Below are 16,573 nucleotides of genomic sequence, written 5' to 3'. Positions count from 1 at the left end.
CACCTAATTTTTCTCTTTAAATGATACATTTTCTCAGTTTAAACATTTGATATGTCATCTATGTTCTATTCTGAATAAAATATTGAATTTTGAAACTTCCACATCATTGCATTCCGTTTTTATTTACAATTTGTACTTTGTCCCAACTTTTTTGGAATCTGTGTTGTATAAGTTGATGTAGGTTTTAGATTAGGTTTTACATTTAGGCATTTCTGTCATTTATATTGTTAGACTTGATATGTATTATTTATTTATTTATTTTATCTAGTGAATAAAGACATGCATGTTATTTACCAGCTGGGAGGTCCGTATCGTGAAATACCTTTACCAAGGTCTTGAAAGTACTGAGCGAGGCCCTCTGGGCCAATGTCAGTATTCAAGGCCGAGGTCACGGTATTTCACCATACAGACCGACCGTAAGCTGGTAAATAATGTATTTATTTTTTTCTGTACCAAATTCTAACAGAAAACGAGAGCGCCCGAAAGGGAAAACCAAGCCGCCATTTTGAATCCTCATTCACGGCTGTAATGCAAATGGCTTCCTCCTCGGTATACAAATGCACTTCCATGGCAGGAGAAGAAAAACATTTTGCCACCTATGTAGTTCCCTATTTATACAAAATTGAATCATTCAGGATTCAGCCATGTTTTTGCTCGGTGTTGGCAAATTACAGGTTTTTAGCTTTCTCCTAAAATGTTTTCTTTTATTTCTTCTTCCTCAGGGCAGTAAAACTCGTTTTCACTGTGAATACTGTCGTTATTGCTATCCATGCTGTAAAATTAATGCTATTCTCCTGAGAAATGCTGGAAAAAATTTATAAGATTTTTGATAATCTTTAAAAAAAAAAAAAAAGAGAAATGTTGACAAATTCTACTGTTTGTTGTGAACGAGCGAGTCGCCGGAGGTCTGTAACTGGGGTCCGTACCGTAGGATACGGACCCGCTCGCCAGCTAATCAGAGCACAGGATTTGGACCGCGAAAAAAATAAATTATATTATTATTATTATTACATATGTGTTGTCTGTCGTCCGTCCGGCGTTGCCCACATTTCACAAAAATCACTTCTCTCTTAATTCTTCACCGATTTTGATTCTTTCTGGCATGAAGGTAAGGGTACCTAGGGTGCATATAACGTCTACCCAGATTTGCTTCATTATAATTATTAATAAAGTTCAGTGTTTTCCCCAGAAAAAAATTAAAGCCCTAAATTCTGGCATGATAATACACAGACAATTGAGTGCCAATGGTGTGAAAGCAAGCGCCAAAGGCACAAAGTGAAACTAGGGGGGTGCGGGGGCATGCTCCCCCGGAAAATTTTTTGAAAATAGATGCTCTCAGGTGCATTTTCAGGGTCTCTGAGAGGTTTTAGATCCATGATTATAGGATAGATTTTACCAGTGTTTCAATGATTTCTGACCTAAATAGTATTAATGTAAACACATTTGAAATTTCACCTTAAAGTTCAACATGCAAGTTAAACTGTTTTGTTATAGATTACTTAGGTATATGATAGATTGAAAATCTACAGGGACCCCTTAATTACCTATGATCAAGTAGTGTTGTAACAAAAATGTGCATGAAAATATGACCAGCGGTTTGCTCCATCTTATGCAATCCAACGAAGAGAATCGATCATCATGACCTCCTGTTGATCACAAAGGGATCTGAACCTAAGAACTGCCACCTTAAAATAAATTGCTGTATTACTATATCTGTAATGATTTAGAATGTTTCGGATGCAATTACCGTAATATATGTAGAACTAAGATGCACTGAAAAGAAAAGTAAGGCAACTGCATATTATAAAGTTTACATTTTGGCACTTTATTTAAATGGACTAGATTAAGATTAAAACATATTTAAAGGAAAAGAAAACTTAATTTCTACAGTTTAAGTTTGCAGAAAGATTACGTACTTTTAAACACATTTCCTGAAGGGAATTTGTTTGTGTCAAATGTAGCATAATTTGGAATAATAACGATGAACATATTTGGCAGTGTGATGTCACTGTGAGCCTTTAACAAAAGAATAATCCGGAGCCTTCTTTTGTTAAATGGATCCCAGTGACATCACACTGCCAAAAATGCTTATGATTTATTATTTGAAATTATGCTGTATTTGACACATTTGGACAACTTCACTTCGTGAGGGTGTTTATAAGTACATAATCTTTCTGCAAACCCAAACTAATGAATTAAGTTTTCTACTTCTTTAAAGCAGATTAATTCTCCTTGGCTTTTGCTTGGCCCAATGTTGGGTGACCCTCTCATAGTCCATCTCGCTGTTATCCATGCTGATGTGGATTAATTTGTCCAGAGAGTCTTCTCCTAGCTTATTAAAATCAGTCGGCTTTGTCCGTCTGGTGGGGGACAACATCGGCAGCCAGTGAGATCGCTTATAATGAATCGGAAACTTCCGGGATGTCTGATGTTTTCTTTTGATGTTTTTATTGGACGGTCTGAACACGTGATTTTGACACAGCCAACAGATTAGTTTGTTTACGTCATACCACGCGGACATATTACTTTGACAGAATCAACACAAACATTGGGGGAAAAAAGACTGCTTGTTTAACACAAATATCAATCAATATGTAAATGGATCTGTTATTTGCTCTATGTATCTAATTACTTGTGGGTAGGAAATTTAACGTATCGGTATAAATCTAAGCGTATCGGATTTTAACTAAAGCAACTAAGCGTATCGGCAGGCAGAGCAAGCGTATCGGGCCTGATGCGCTACGCTAAAATGCTTTGGGGAAAACCGTGTAGTTATGGACTAATTAAGCCTTAATGAGTAGTTCAACAAAAATGTGTTTCTTCTCAGTCAATTCCTCACCATTTTGGATTCTTTCTGGCAAATAGGTCAAATATACCTAGCAAATAGGTCGGTATTCCTTGGGTGTATTATAGCATGTGTATATACCTTGCAACATTTATTGCGCAAGGTGGCCCACTTTAGATCATTCCATCTGGACTAGACAGGGCCGGAGTAGGCTATGCAGTCATTGACAGTCTCGTCATAATAAGCTCCACTCCTCTGGGAGTGATTTCCACTAGATTTTGGAGCGAGGCTGTGGGGATTAGCTCATTCAGCAACCAGAGCATTAGTGTGGTCAGGCACTGATATTTGGTGTGGAGGTCTGGTGTGCAGTCAGCATTTCATTCAAAAGGTGTTCAGTGAGTTGAGGTCAGGGCTTTGTGCAGGACACTTGAGTTGTTCCACCCCAAACTTGGTAAGCTATGTTTTTATGGCACTCGCTTTGTGCACAGGAACATTGTTATACTGGAACAGGTTTGACAGGTTCCAGTGAAGCGAAACTGTAAGAGTTACAGCATATACTGACGTTTTATACAATTGTGTTTCTAACTTTGTGGCAACACTCTGGGATGTATACAGCGTGTTTGTTTTAGTATTTGTTTTGGTGAATGCACCAGTAAAACATTAGAGCCCCTATTAATTCACCCCTATTTATAAATCCCTGTATTAACCTTTTTTACAAATGAATGTATTGAAGACGGAATAGTACAGAAAATCTAATAATAATAAAATGCACTACTATCCACAGAAATCTTTGTTTACACTGATTTCCAAATATGTTATGCAATACTAACATATGACAATAAAACAAATGACAATTATGTTAATACAATGTCGTTCTGTGTTCAAATCATACAGCCTTCTGCTGCACGACACCCCCCCTTGTCAGCTACCAACCAGGGATGATCGCAGTTTTGGTGGCTAAGGCGGTACTGCCATCCCTGGCGCTACCAGCGGCTTAACACCCCCCCCCCCCCCCCCCCCCCCCCCCCCCCGGGTGTCTAAGATGGTTAAGTAGTTTACTAGGTTATCGTTGATCTCTTGGTTATTAGTGATCTGTTGCATTCCTCTTATGGGCTTTTGCCCATATTAAACTAGACCCCTGTTCTGCTGCTGCCTGCAGGCTTTTCTTCGCTAGTTTAAGTTTATGGCTGCCGAGGTAAGACAAAAACATTATCGTGGAACGACCCATGAAACCACAACAGCTGACTTGTACAGGCCACACTGAACATCTCGAGCTATTCTCAAGATTCAAGATGTTTGTCATGTATACACAATAACAGACACAGCGGTTTATTATTGGGTAATGAAATTCTTATTTTGTAACTGCCCGACCAAACTATGCTTACTAATATTAAAAAAAAAATATATATATATACAAATAAATAAATAATGAGTGATTCCACGCTTATGGGTACTGAAATGGGGACATGAACTTATTCACCTAAAACCATTTCTTTTTTTACCATCAGGTCACAAAACATGTAATCTTTAATGAATGATATGTTAAAAGATAACTTTAATTTTCTGAGATGTAATAAAAACATATTTATATGCCAAAGTCAAGCCTATGAGTTCCAAAATGATGTCTGTTACATTACTTCTGTTACGATTGTCCATCTCGCGTCTGTTACAAATGAATTACAATCTAGCTATATACCATGTTAATCTTATTGAGAGAATGTGTATGTTTATTCTACTACACATGTTTATTAATTATATTTGCTAAAACATCACCTTCCTATGTTTCAAAAAGTAATTCTACATTGTTAAAATTGAGAATCTATATGTCCACAACACTTCTGTTACGTTCTGACTTTGGCATATAAATGTTTTTATTACATCTCAGAAAATTAGTTATCTTTTAACATATCATTCATTAAAGATTACATGTTTTGTGACCTGATGGTTAAAAAAAAAAAAAGAAATGGTTTTAGGTGAATTTTTAAAAATCAGTTCATGTACCCATAAGCGTGGATATGTATGTGTGCGTGCGTGCGTGCGTGCGTGCGTATATACATACATATCCACGCTTATGGGTACATGAACTGATTTTTAAAAATTCACCTAAAACCATTTTTTTTTTAACCATCAGGTCACAAAATGCATGCATGTATGTATGTATGTAACGTTGAATATTAAAAAAGTGGGGGGCAATCAAACAATATGCAAACATAGAGGTAGATATACTATGCAATGTCTTGTGCAAGATTGCAAATATAGAGGTAGATGGTGATTATAATCCGTGGTTCAAAAGCCTGATGGCCTGGGGGTAAAAACTGTCAGTCTAGTAGTCCTTGCTTTCACACACTTGTAGTGTCTGCCAGATGGTAGGAGTGTGAATAGTCTGTGTTGTGGGTGTGTTTGGTCCCTGATGATGCTCTGTGCCCTTTTTGTGACCCGGGTGTTGTAAATGTCCTGTAGTGGGGGGAGGACAGCGCCACAGATGACCTGTGCCATTTTAATGACACTCTGGAGAGCCTTTCTGTCCTGAGTTGTGCAGTTCCCGTACCACACAGTGATGGAATTTGTCAGGATGCTCTCCACTGTGCACCTGTAGAAGTTGCTGAGGAGTTTGGTGGACAGTCCAAATTTCCTCAGCTTCCTCAGGAAGAAGAGTCTCTGAGCCTTCTTGATGGTCTGCTGTGTGTTGTGTGTCCAGGTGAGATCCTCACTGATGTGAGTTCTGAGGAATTTAAATGTTTTCACCCTCTCCACCTGTGTCCCGTCGATGTACAGCGAGGCGTGCTGGTCTGTCTTCCTCGGGTCAATAATCATCTCCTTGGTCTTCTCAGCATTCGAGGAGAGGTTATTTTCCCGGCACCAGGAGACCAGCCGAGCCACCTCCTCCCTGTAGGGTCTCTCATCTCCGCCGGTGATCAGCCCAATGACAGTGGTGTCGTCAGCGAACTTAATGATGGAAGTGTTACTCTGGGAGGGGGTGCAGTCGTAGGTGAAGAGGGTGTACAGGAGTGGACTGAGCACACAGCCTCCCTGTGCTCACTGTCTTGGTGCTGGATGTCCTGGTACTGACTCTGAGAGCCTGGGGTCTGTTTGTGAGAAAGTCCAGGACCCAGCAGCAGAGGAAGGATGTCAGTCCAAGGGTGGAGAGCTTCTCAGTCAGTCTGCTGGGGATGACAGTTAGTGCGTTTACATGCACATGGAGAAAATCGAATTTCTGCCGTAGCTCGACTGAAATCGGAGTTCTAAATGCCATGGATACACCTTAGCTCGGCTGAAATCGAAATGAACTGGATTTCTCGTAATCGAGCTATGCAACCTAGATTATGCGATTGTAGCCGAGCTACTTGGTGCATGTAACCCTGTCGAGCTACTTACTTCCCTTCCGGGAGTGACGAGACCACAAGCGGGAAACACAACAGCCTCGGTTGGTATGACAACAGTAGTAGTAGCAAGCAGCAGAAGAGGTCAGGAGGAACAAGGAGACAAAAAAACAAAAACAATTGAACTTTTTGTGTGTTTATTAAGACATAAGTTAAATTGTAAGCAAAAAATGGACTTTAGAAAAACATACAATTGTGCAAAATAAGTGGTCTTACAAAACAGTGGTCTGCGCAGGACAGTTTGTAGCCAACAGGTGGCAATGACATGTGGTGTGAATGTAAAGTGGAAATCACTCCTCTTCTTCATGACGACAACCGGAAGTGTACCAACACGATGGGGCATGTAGCGCCACCTGTGGCTCGGGTGCACAATGTACCTCACACAATAGCTCGATTTCCTTGTGTGCATGTAGGATTGGATTTCTCTGGCACCCCTGCTGGGACCCTTAGCTCGATTACCGACAGTAGCTCGATTTGGATGTGCATGTATACGCACTGACTGTTGAAGGCTGAACTGTAGTCCACAAACAGCATTCGAACATAGGTGTTCCAGGTGTGACAAGGCTGTGTGGATGGCTGCATTGACTGCATCGTCAGTTGAACGGTTCTGACGATATGCAAATTGAAGGGGGTCTCTTGTGTCTGGGATGTCCTTTTTGATGTGTGACATGACTATCCTCTCAAAACACTTCATTACAACTGAGGTGAGTGCAATTGGGCGATAGTCATTCAGGCATGTTGTATTGTTTTTCTTTGGGAGGGGCACTATGGTGGTGGTCTTGAAGCATGTGTGCACAGATGACATGGAGAGGGACAGGTTGAAAAATGTCTGTGAAGACCTCTGCTGACTGTGTGGAGCAGGCCCTCAAAGCACGGCCGGGGATGTTGTCAAGGCCGGCTGCCTTTTGGGGGTTAGTCCTCCTGAAGACCTTGCTCACCTCGGTTATGGTCACAGTAGGTGCAGAGCTCTGTGCTGCCTCTGCTGGTAGAATCCCTCTGCGTTGGTTGGTGTTGAGTGTCGAAGCGAGTATAGAACTCATTCAGCTCATCTGGTGATGTTATGGTTGGCTGTGACCCTGCTGTTGTTCTGCTGGAAATTGATGTGTTGCAGGTCCTGCCACATGCATCTGGAGTCTGAGGTGTTGTAATATCCTTCCAGCTTCAGTCTGTACTGCCTCTTGGCTTCCCTGATGGATCTGCGTAGGTCATATCTGGCCTTTTTTATCCATCTGCGTCACCAGAGGCAAAAGCGGTGGAGCATGCATGGAGCGTACTTCACTGTTAATCCAAGGTTTTTGGTTTGGACATATTTTGCAGCGCTTGGTGGGGACACTGTCATTAATGCACGTGCTAATGTAGCTGGTGACCACAGATGCATATTCCTCTAAATCCACAGAACAGTCTTCTCTCAAAGCAGCAGTCTTAAACACATCCCAGTTTGTAGAACTGAAGCAGTCCTGGAGCACCAGATCAGTCCCTTCATTCCAAACTTTAACAGTTTTACTCACTGGGGGGGCTTGTTTGAGAAGGGCCTTGTAAGCTGGGTAGAGGAACACAGAGATGTGGTCAGACTGTCCAAAGTGGGGGCGGGGCACAGCCTTGTAGCCATTTCTCACGTTGCTGTAGACATGGTCCAGGATGATGTCCCTTGTCGGAAAGCTCATGTTGTTGATACTTCGATAGCACAGTCCTGAGGTTGCAATGATTTAAAATCTCTGGCCATGACAAACACGGCATCTGGGTGTGTGGTCTTATGTTTGCCAGTGATGTCATGTAGTAATCCTAGCACTGTAGTGTGGTCGGCCCGTGGCGGGATGTAAACAGCCAGCATAAGCACAACTCCCTCGGTAGATAAAAGGGTCTGCACTTCACCATCAGCACTTCAATGTCCGCACAACAGTGTTTTTCAACCACCTGTACGTCCGTACACCATCTGTTGTTAACATAAACACCAAACACTGCCACCTTTGTTTTTACCGGAAGCAGATGTGCGGTCTCCGGTGCATTGAGTGGATCTGTAGTTCAGTGGCCGGGTCTGGCAGGCTTGCAGTAGTCCAGGTTTCTGTAAAAATCAGGGCACAACACACTCTGATCTCACGTTGAGATGTTATCCTGGTTCTCAGCTCATCCATCTTGTTCTCGAGCGAGCGAATGTTAGCTAGCAGAAGGCTAGGTAGCGGTGGTCTTGTAGCTCTAGCCTTTAGCTTAGCATGTAGCCCGCCTCTCTTACCGCACCTCCATTTTGGGTGCGTGGATCGTTGGCCGTTTCGCCTACTCGAGTCTGGTGATGATGCGGCCTGCCGGATGGTGTCGGTGTGGCTCCGGTCGGTGTCAGCGAGGAGAAGAAAGCTACAGTCCAGAAGGACTGGACTAGGCCCGTGGTGAATTTTGCCAATGTCCAGAAGTGTGTCTTTGCTGTAGGTGATCCTAGTGTACAAGCACTGAGCATTTGTCACAATCAAAATTACTAAAATAAACAATAAAGACAAGCAGTGTCGGGAGCGCATCGCAAACACGTTCGCCACAGGGGGGCGCCATGTATTCTCGATACAGGTGACTCGAAGATCCTCGTATCTAGCTTTCTTACATTCGAATGCTTCCTCCAGATTTTCTTCCCATGGAATGGTAAGTTCAACAAGTACTACGCTCCTTGCAGAGTCCGACCATGCAGTCAAATTTGATTAGTGATAACAATATGGACTGGAAACCAGTGGTTACGTTAGACTTTTTCATTGTCCGTCATTTTAACGGACAGGGTCGTAAAAATTCCATCATTGCCCATTATTATCTGTCATTTTATTTTAACTTTTAAATGACAATGTATATAGGCTATAAATGCTATAGATTTAATAACTTGTGTTTTCATGGACTCATTTTCATTTAAAAATTAATTCGCAGAACAAGCTTGTATTATTTAATCATTTATTTATGTATTTATGATGCAAAAAGATGAACAGAGATTCTGACATTCGGTCACTTGTGAACCCATTTTCCCTCCGCTAAAAACATTGCGGCTGTTGTGCCTTAACGGGCATATGAACAATGTTATTTTACAACGTAGCAAGACAATTGCAGTTAAAATATGAACAGTCCACTACAGCGATTTAAGTGACAATCTAATTTGACCTGTTTGCGTGAGCTCAAACCTTCCTTCTGGCCCGCATGGATTTAAATTGGGAGCTCGCTTGTGCATAATCAAAGTCGTCAATGGAGACTGCTGCCAAGGCAACTGTCATTAAATTTTGCGTCTTTGCCTCGGACAGACGACTTCTCATTGACGTTTTAATTTTATTCTGAAGGCTGAACCCGCGCTCTGCTGCGACACTGGAGACTGGAATAACCAGCGCCACTTCAGCCAAAGTTCTGAAGTCGGGAAACATTTCTCCCAGGGAAGTGATCAGAAGCTGGCAAGAGCCTCTGAAAGTTGGATTTCCCGACCCTGCTAGTACTCTCTTCATAGGGAGGAAATCCTGCAGCATGCGGTCTTTCTGCACCAGTGGTGCAGCTGCACCCTGCATCTCGGCTCGGCAGAGCCTGGAACCTGACACGGAAGGTCTTAAATAAAACGAAGTTATGTTTAAATGTTAGTTTGTCTACCCGTGCTCTCATTAAAATGATAGTTTAGCAGGTATTCGAGCAGTGATGTTCCTAAGCTTGCTGGGGAAGAATACAATAAATCGACATGTTTTTCATTTTAAAAACAAGAAAACAACTAGCCTAAATGAGCGCTATTGCATTAAGACGTACAGGCAGGGAAACGACACAAACAACCCAATGCATCTCTTTTTTTTTTTTTAATAGCAAAAATGACGTGTCTTCTGCAGAGAAGGGAAACATTAATCCATCTCACTGTGCTAGTGGTTAGAAAAGTCAGAGCGCGGTCAGGAGCGCGATGGGGGGGAACAGCCTTGCGCAGTGGCTACAGTGTATACATGAGTAGCCTATGCACTGAACATCAAGACTGCCGCAGCGTCGGCTCAGATTGAAAGTGACGGCAGTGAAGACTATGTATACTGTATGTAAGAAAACTCTGCCACAACTTGCCAATCATTTCAATTATGTGTTTCATTGTTTTATTATTGTTATTATTAGGCTGTTATTGGTAATGGTAACGGTAAACATCTGTCAAAATGACCGACGGCCTTCAGATTTTTCCGTCATAGCTAAAAAAAAAAAAAATCCGTCAATGACCGACAATTGTCGGTTAACGCGACCTATGCTGGAAACTGTAAAGCTTTCTCAAGATCAACTGCAACTTGCCAGTCAGCAGCTCCTTGTAAAAGCCTTATCCGCTTAGTGGCCTTCCTCTCACTGGGACGCTCACCTGCTTTACAAAAGATGACTTCCAGGGGTGCTTGGTTTATCGGTGACTTGTTGATTGCCTCCTGCTGATCTTTAACTATGGTTGCCAGCACCTCCAGAACCTGATGGTGATGCAAGGTGTACATTTGTAACAACTGTTTACAGGCAGATAGTACATGGCAGTTTTTTCCAGGCTTGATGCCATAACAGACGCACAGACTAGAGTCTTGAGTAATTCCACAATTTAGGAGTGGTAGGTGTAATAAATGTTAATTATAAATCTAAATACTAATATTAATCTTCATGGGTAATGTCTGATCTGGGATAATTGGATCCTAATAGGAGCCAGTAAATTAGCTGATATTTTTAAATGTTGAAATCTGATGGTGTGCCGCTACTGTTTTTAGCAACATGCTCTCATGATCCCTTCAGCATCCACCTCAAGTGATGTCCTTTTCTGTCAATGAACTAGTTTATTAGTGACTTTGATACACTCAGCAAAATGCAGTAATGAAATTTCTCATAGTAATGTCCGCATATGGCCATGTGTCCCATCATTACCCTCCCCTCTCTGCCCCGGTTACTCACCTCTGTTCCCTTTGGCTGTGTGTAGGTTATTTCGTGAGCGGCTGGACCAGGTGAAAGTGAAGCTGGACGAGGTGCTGACAGGAAAAGCAGGAGAGTACAGAGAGCCACTGGCCACACTTCAGAAAAACATGCAGCTACGCACTCAGGTAGCAGGTAATAATAATAAGCAACTAATGTTTAAAAAAAAAAATTGGTATGTATGTTTGGCAAAGAAATTGCTAATGAGCTTGGTTGTAAATGGGATCAGCTGTCGAATTGGACACAGACGGCCAGAATACAACACAATCCAGTTCACTGGGGTGCTTTATTTCTCTATCTGAACAAATACTTATGTTTTACACAGTGCTTTGTACAGCAAAGTATCACCACAGTCAACAGTTTCTCACCACCTCGAATGATTTTCTGATTATTTGTGGTACCGATTTGACAGAAGTGTTTAGTGCTTTCATAATGCAGGGTGTACAAATCATTAATTCATTAGCTAGCCCTCCAGGTAAGTAAATACCCAAGTGTGCTGTCTTGTCCCATGTGTTAGTTGCCTGGAAACCTAACTGACTTGGCTAAAGAGTAGTAGCTAATTTAGTGGTGTTATTTGGCTAGTTCAATATGTTTTAATATAAAATAAAGGAAGACAAACGAGTATACAGTCATGTAGCGTACTGAAGTAACATATTTCTGTTGTTGAAAATGAGCCCTGGTATTAACACATATTGTGGTTGAAGTGGACAGCTCCAAGTACAGGTGTGAACAGGGCCAAATGTGTCCAGAAGACGTGGTGGGATTCGATCGGTCCGACCACATTTAGAGGTAGTCTGGGCTGCATATGGCCATGTTCTTTTTAGCAGCCAGCCTTTCACTTATATGAAACCTGCGATGGATAACTTTGTAGGCGCCCAAATTAAGGTCAAGTGCCCAAAATATGCTACCAAAAGATAAAATAATAAATGTTGATTAAATAAACTCGGCTGCATAAAACCCAATGTCTTGACTTTTTCTTTAAAAACACCGAAATTGGCGAGAATTAGCATGTATTTCTCGTAATTGACGCGAAATCTGCATCATTCCCATGTTCCGGGTTTGTCGAACTAGCCGTAAGCCTCGCGCAGAGCCCGAATTCTCCATCAACAGATGATTTCATGGAGGAGTGAGACTCGCGTACCAATGACCAGAGCGGGATTTCCACATTAGGTAAATCTTCTTTTATATTGTTTTAAGGCGGTTGGCAAACAGCTTTTAGGTGCAATACTGCCACCTGGACTGGAGTGTGAACCAGAATGTTTCACACCCTGTTGTGCTAAATTCTCCTAATAATTCCTGTATCATTTAAAAACCTAAAAATAGCCCTATATCCCACATTATCTGACCTCAACTGCAATATCTCTCTGATACCTAGTGTCATATGATTTTAAATCAGGTAAAAGACTGAATAAAAGAGAGCTATTCAGGACACAACTGTGTGTATTTAAGATACAGCTTGCATCTTAAATCCACACAGTTGTGTAAGTGTGGGTGGAATCAGTGACTTGGAGCTTGGTCCTCTTGTTGATGATAGACACTGGCCTTTCATTTAAACTAAGACCTTTTACCAGACTACATACTGTGAATTGCACTGCCGATTCTTGTGATGTGACTGAAAAACCTTTTGTCTCACAGGTCTGCTACAGATAAGTCTCTTTGATTGCAACAGTGCAGAACTTGCGTTTTCATTCACAGGCTTCTTTCCTCCAGGCTCTTCTCAGGCCCCAATATATCTTTTAAATACTAACTGTGTTCTAATTATTTTATGTACATCAAGAGGGATTAATGCTCTAGACATTTTGCAATAAAGATAAAAATAACATTCATGGATTTCTTTATTTATTCATAACTTTGTAGCTAAAAAAGAAGCAGCAGCAGGTTTAAACACAGAGCACTGGGAAAACAGCACTTTGCGCGTGCAGAAAAGCCCAAATTACCCTGTATCATGATGGAAAAAACCCAAATTCAGAAATAGAGTGTAGCCCAAATTATGTAATTGAAAGGCCTGAGCAGTGTGTACATGAATATATCCTGGGCCACACTGAACGACCACTTACTCAACTGTCATCTGCTGTGTAAACGGAAGTACATACTGACGCGCACACCAACACTGTCCTATTAAAGTGTCTTAGTTGTCCGACGATGACGTTGTCCTCTTATGGTTGACTACTTCTGCTGTGGGCTCGGAGATGGCTCAGCAGCCCAATCCTTGAGTGGCAGGTGCGGGGACAGTGAGGGCAGGGGAACTGTCCAGGGTGGTTCGGCTCCACAACTGAGGCCTTCTTTTTTCTCGTTCTCGCGTCGGTGATGTCTTCCCGTCTTTTTTCTTCAAAGTTGAGCTGGGCTCACCGTGTTAGTGCGTGCCAGTTTGATCTGTCTAGTGCTGCTTGTTCTAGCTGTTTTGGGGCGATTCCAGCATGTGCGAGGTTGGCCTTTACACAGTCTTTGTAGTGTTTTCGTGGCCTGCCTTGGTTTCTCTTGCCTGAGCACAGTTCTCCAAACAGCAGCTGTTTGGGTAGCCAATGATCTTCCATTCGAACAACGTGTCCTACCCATCGGAATTGGTTTTTCAAGATCATGGCTTCGATGCTGGTGGACTCGGCTCGGTCAAGGACTTCGAGGTTTGTAACCCGGTCTTGCCAGCAAATGTTCAGAATGGATCTGAGGCTGCGCATGTGGAAATGCTCTAGCTGCTTAAGGTGTCGTCTGTACAGGGTCCACAACTCGCATCCATAGAGGAGGCTGGTGAGGACCACGGCCCTGTATACCTTGAGTTTGGTGGAGAGCTTGATGCTGTGCTGGTTCAGGACATGTGCACGGAGGCGACCAAGTGCTTGGCAGGCCTTGCAGATCCTGGCACTGATCTCTTTATCCAGGCTGCGGTCATTGCTGATGGTGCTGCAGAGATGCTTTAAACTCATCCACCATCTTCAGTTGGGTTCCCTCGATGGAGGTGGAGGCAGGCGCTGGTTGGAACAGGACCTCCGTCTTGCCGAGGCTGATGGTGTGACCAAAGAGATGGTAGGCTTCTGCGAACTTGTTCACGATGAGCTGGAGGTCAGACTCCTTGTGGGCCATGAGGGCACAGTTGTCAGCAAACGGAGCTTCCAGGACAGTCTTCACAGTCTTGGTCTTGGCACTCATTCGGCAGAGGTCAAACATGGATCCGTCGAGCCTGTATCGCAGGTACACTCTGAGGTCCAGGTCCCTGACAGCATGGCTGATTACGCAGACGAAAACCCGGTTGAAGAGGACTGGGGCCAGCACGCACCCCTGCTTGATGCCATTGCTGATGTCGAACGGCTCTGATACCTCTCCGCCTGAGAGAACCTGCCCGCCCATGTCATCATGGAACTGGCGTATGAGGTTCACAAACTTGTCCGGGCATCCGAGCTTGGACAGGATGATTCAGAGGGCCTCCCTGTTCAGTGTCAGGCCTTTGTCAGGTCTATAAAGACTGCATACAGGTCCATATTCTGCTCAAGGCATTTCTCCTGTACCTGGCGGATGGTGAACATCATGTCTATGGTGCTGTGGTTTGGGCAGAATCCACGCTGTGTCTCAGGCAGGTTTCCTTCTGAGATGTTGGTGATCAGGCAGTTAAGGATGACCCAAGCGAGAGGAGGGAGATGCCCTGGTAGTTGCCGCAATCAGTCTTGCTGCCCTTATTCTTAAACAGGGAGACGACCGTGGCATCCCTAAAGTCTCTGGGCAGGTCTTCTTCCCAGATGCTGGTGAGGAGTGAGTGGAAGGTTTCTAGGGTCACGGGACCAGCAGATTTGAAGATCTTTGCTGGGATTCCATCCATCCCAGGCACTTTCCCCGAGCTGGTCTGTCCGATCACCTTCAAGACTTCATCCATTGTGGGGGGAGGTAGAGGTCATGGACAGTGGGTTTTCGTGGGATCAGATCAAGGGCAAAGGGGTCTACAGTGGAAGGCCTGTTGAGCAGGTTACTGAAATGCGCTCTCCATCGCGACTTGATGCTGCTCTTCTCCTTCAGCAAGGTTGAGCTGTCTGCCGACAGGAGTGGGGTGGTACATGGCTTGGCAGGTCCATAGACTTCCTTGATGGCGCTGGAGAACATTTTGGAGTTGTGTGTCAGCGTATCTTTGGACTTCATCTGCCGCCTTCTCCCACCACTCATCCTGCATTTTACGCAGTGCTGCTTGGGCCTGCTTCTGGAGGTGTTTGAAGCGATCACGCTTCGAGACGAAGGAGGTGTTCTGCCACTCAAGGAAGGCCTTCTGCTTGTCAGCTAAGAGTTTTCTGATGTCTTCATTCCCATCGAACCAGTCCTGGTGCACTCGTTTCCTGGGGCCAATGGTGGTCTTTGCTGACTGTCACCAGTGATCTGAACTGCTCCCGCTTCTGTGTTGGGCAGCCAGTCAAAGGTCCATGGACGGTTGTCCAGGTCATCCGCAAACTTGCTGCGTCACCACGGTTGTTCGAGCTTGGCGACGTTGAACACTGGCCTGATTACTTTCGGCGTCTTGCGATGTGTCGGGATGGACCTGACTAGACGATGGTCCATCCAGCACTCAGCTTCACGCATGGCCTTGGTGATCCTGACATCATGGATGTCTCTCTGGTGGCAGATGACAGTCTATCAGATGCCATTGCTTGGATCTTGGGTGCATCCATGTTGTCGTGTTTGTCTGCTTGCCGGAACAGTGTGTTGTGTATGTTTGTGTGTGTGTGAATTTTTTTTTTTTGGGGGGGGGGTGATGGTCAGATGGTACTCTGCACAAAGACTAAGGAGCATCAGACCGTTGGAGTTTAGTTTTCCTGTGCCGTGTGGTCCTAGCATGCCTTTCCAATTTCTGCAGTCTGCTCCGACTCTGGTGTCGAAGTTGCCTAACAGGATGAGTTTGTCGCTGGAAGGGATGTCCTTCACAAGGGCACTGAGGTCTTCGTAGAAGGCTTCCTTCACTTCATCACTGCTGGTAAGAGTGGGGATGTATGCGCTGATTGTAACGTGCCAGGTACGGTTGAGGGGGAAATGAAGTTTCATCAGGTGTTCATTCACTGACCTTGGTAGGTCAGATAATTGCTTGAGGAGCGATGTTTTGATGGCCAGTCCTACTCTATGAATTCTTTCTTCATCTTTGGCCTTGCCTTTCCAGAAGGTGGTGTAGTCGCCTATTAGTTCAGCAACAGATCCTTCTTCGGCTAATCTGGTTTCGCTGAGGGCTACGATGTCAACGCGGTAGCGGGCCAATTCCCTTGCAATGAGGGCTGCTGTTCTCTCGACCCTTGAGGAGGCCTCTGTCCATGAGTGCGTACATTCCACACACCGAGAATCAGTTTCTTCTTTCTTTGGTTTTGACTGCTTGAGGGGTAGAACTGCTAGCCACGGTTTGCTGGCCAGTTAGATGGGACAAGCATTTGGCTGGGACACCTTTTCTAGCCCCACCATGAGGGTGAGTAGAGCTGTCCTGAAGAGGCTGCTCAGTCACCTGGGGGAACACAGAACTCCACTGTTGTCCCGGGGTCAGAAA

General features: G+C 43.9%; 1 protein-coding gene across 1 annotated transcript in view; it reads left to right on the top strand.

Annotated features, from left to right (window-relative positions):
- brms1 (BRMS1 transcriptional repressor and anoikis regulator) overlaps positions 1-16,573 on the top strand; it is a 66,955-nt gene that overhangs the window by 33,566 nt on the left and 16,816 nt on the right. Inside the window, exon 4 of the mRNA XM_060918230.1 lies at positions 11,081-11,208. Coding sequence (XP_060774213.1) covers positions 11,081-11,208 — 128 coding nt within the window. The remainder of the gene's footprint in view (positions 1-11,080; positions 11,209-16,573) is intronic.

This window comes from Neoarius graeffei, chromosome 1 (genome assembly GCF_027579695.1).
Source record: "Neoarius graeffei isolate fNeoGra1 chromosome 1, fNeoGra1.pri, whole genome shotgun sequence".
Classification (NCBI taxonomy): Eukaryota; Metazoa; Chordata; class Actinopteri; order Siluriformes; family Ariidae; genus Neoarius; species Neoarius graeffei.
Note: the sequence above shows the minus strand (reverse complement) of the source record. Positions and strands in the feature narration are given on the sequence as shown.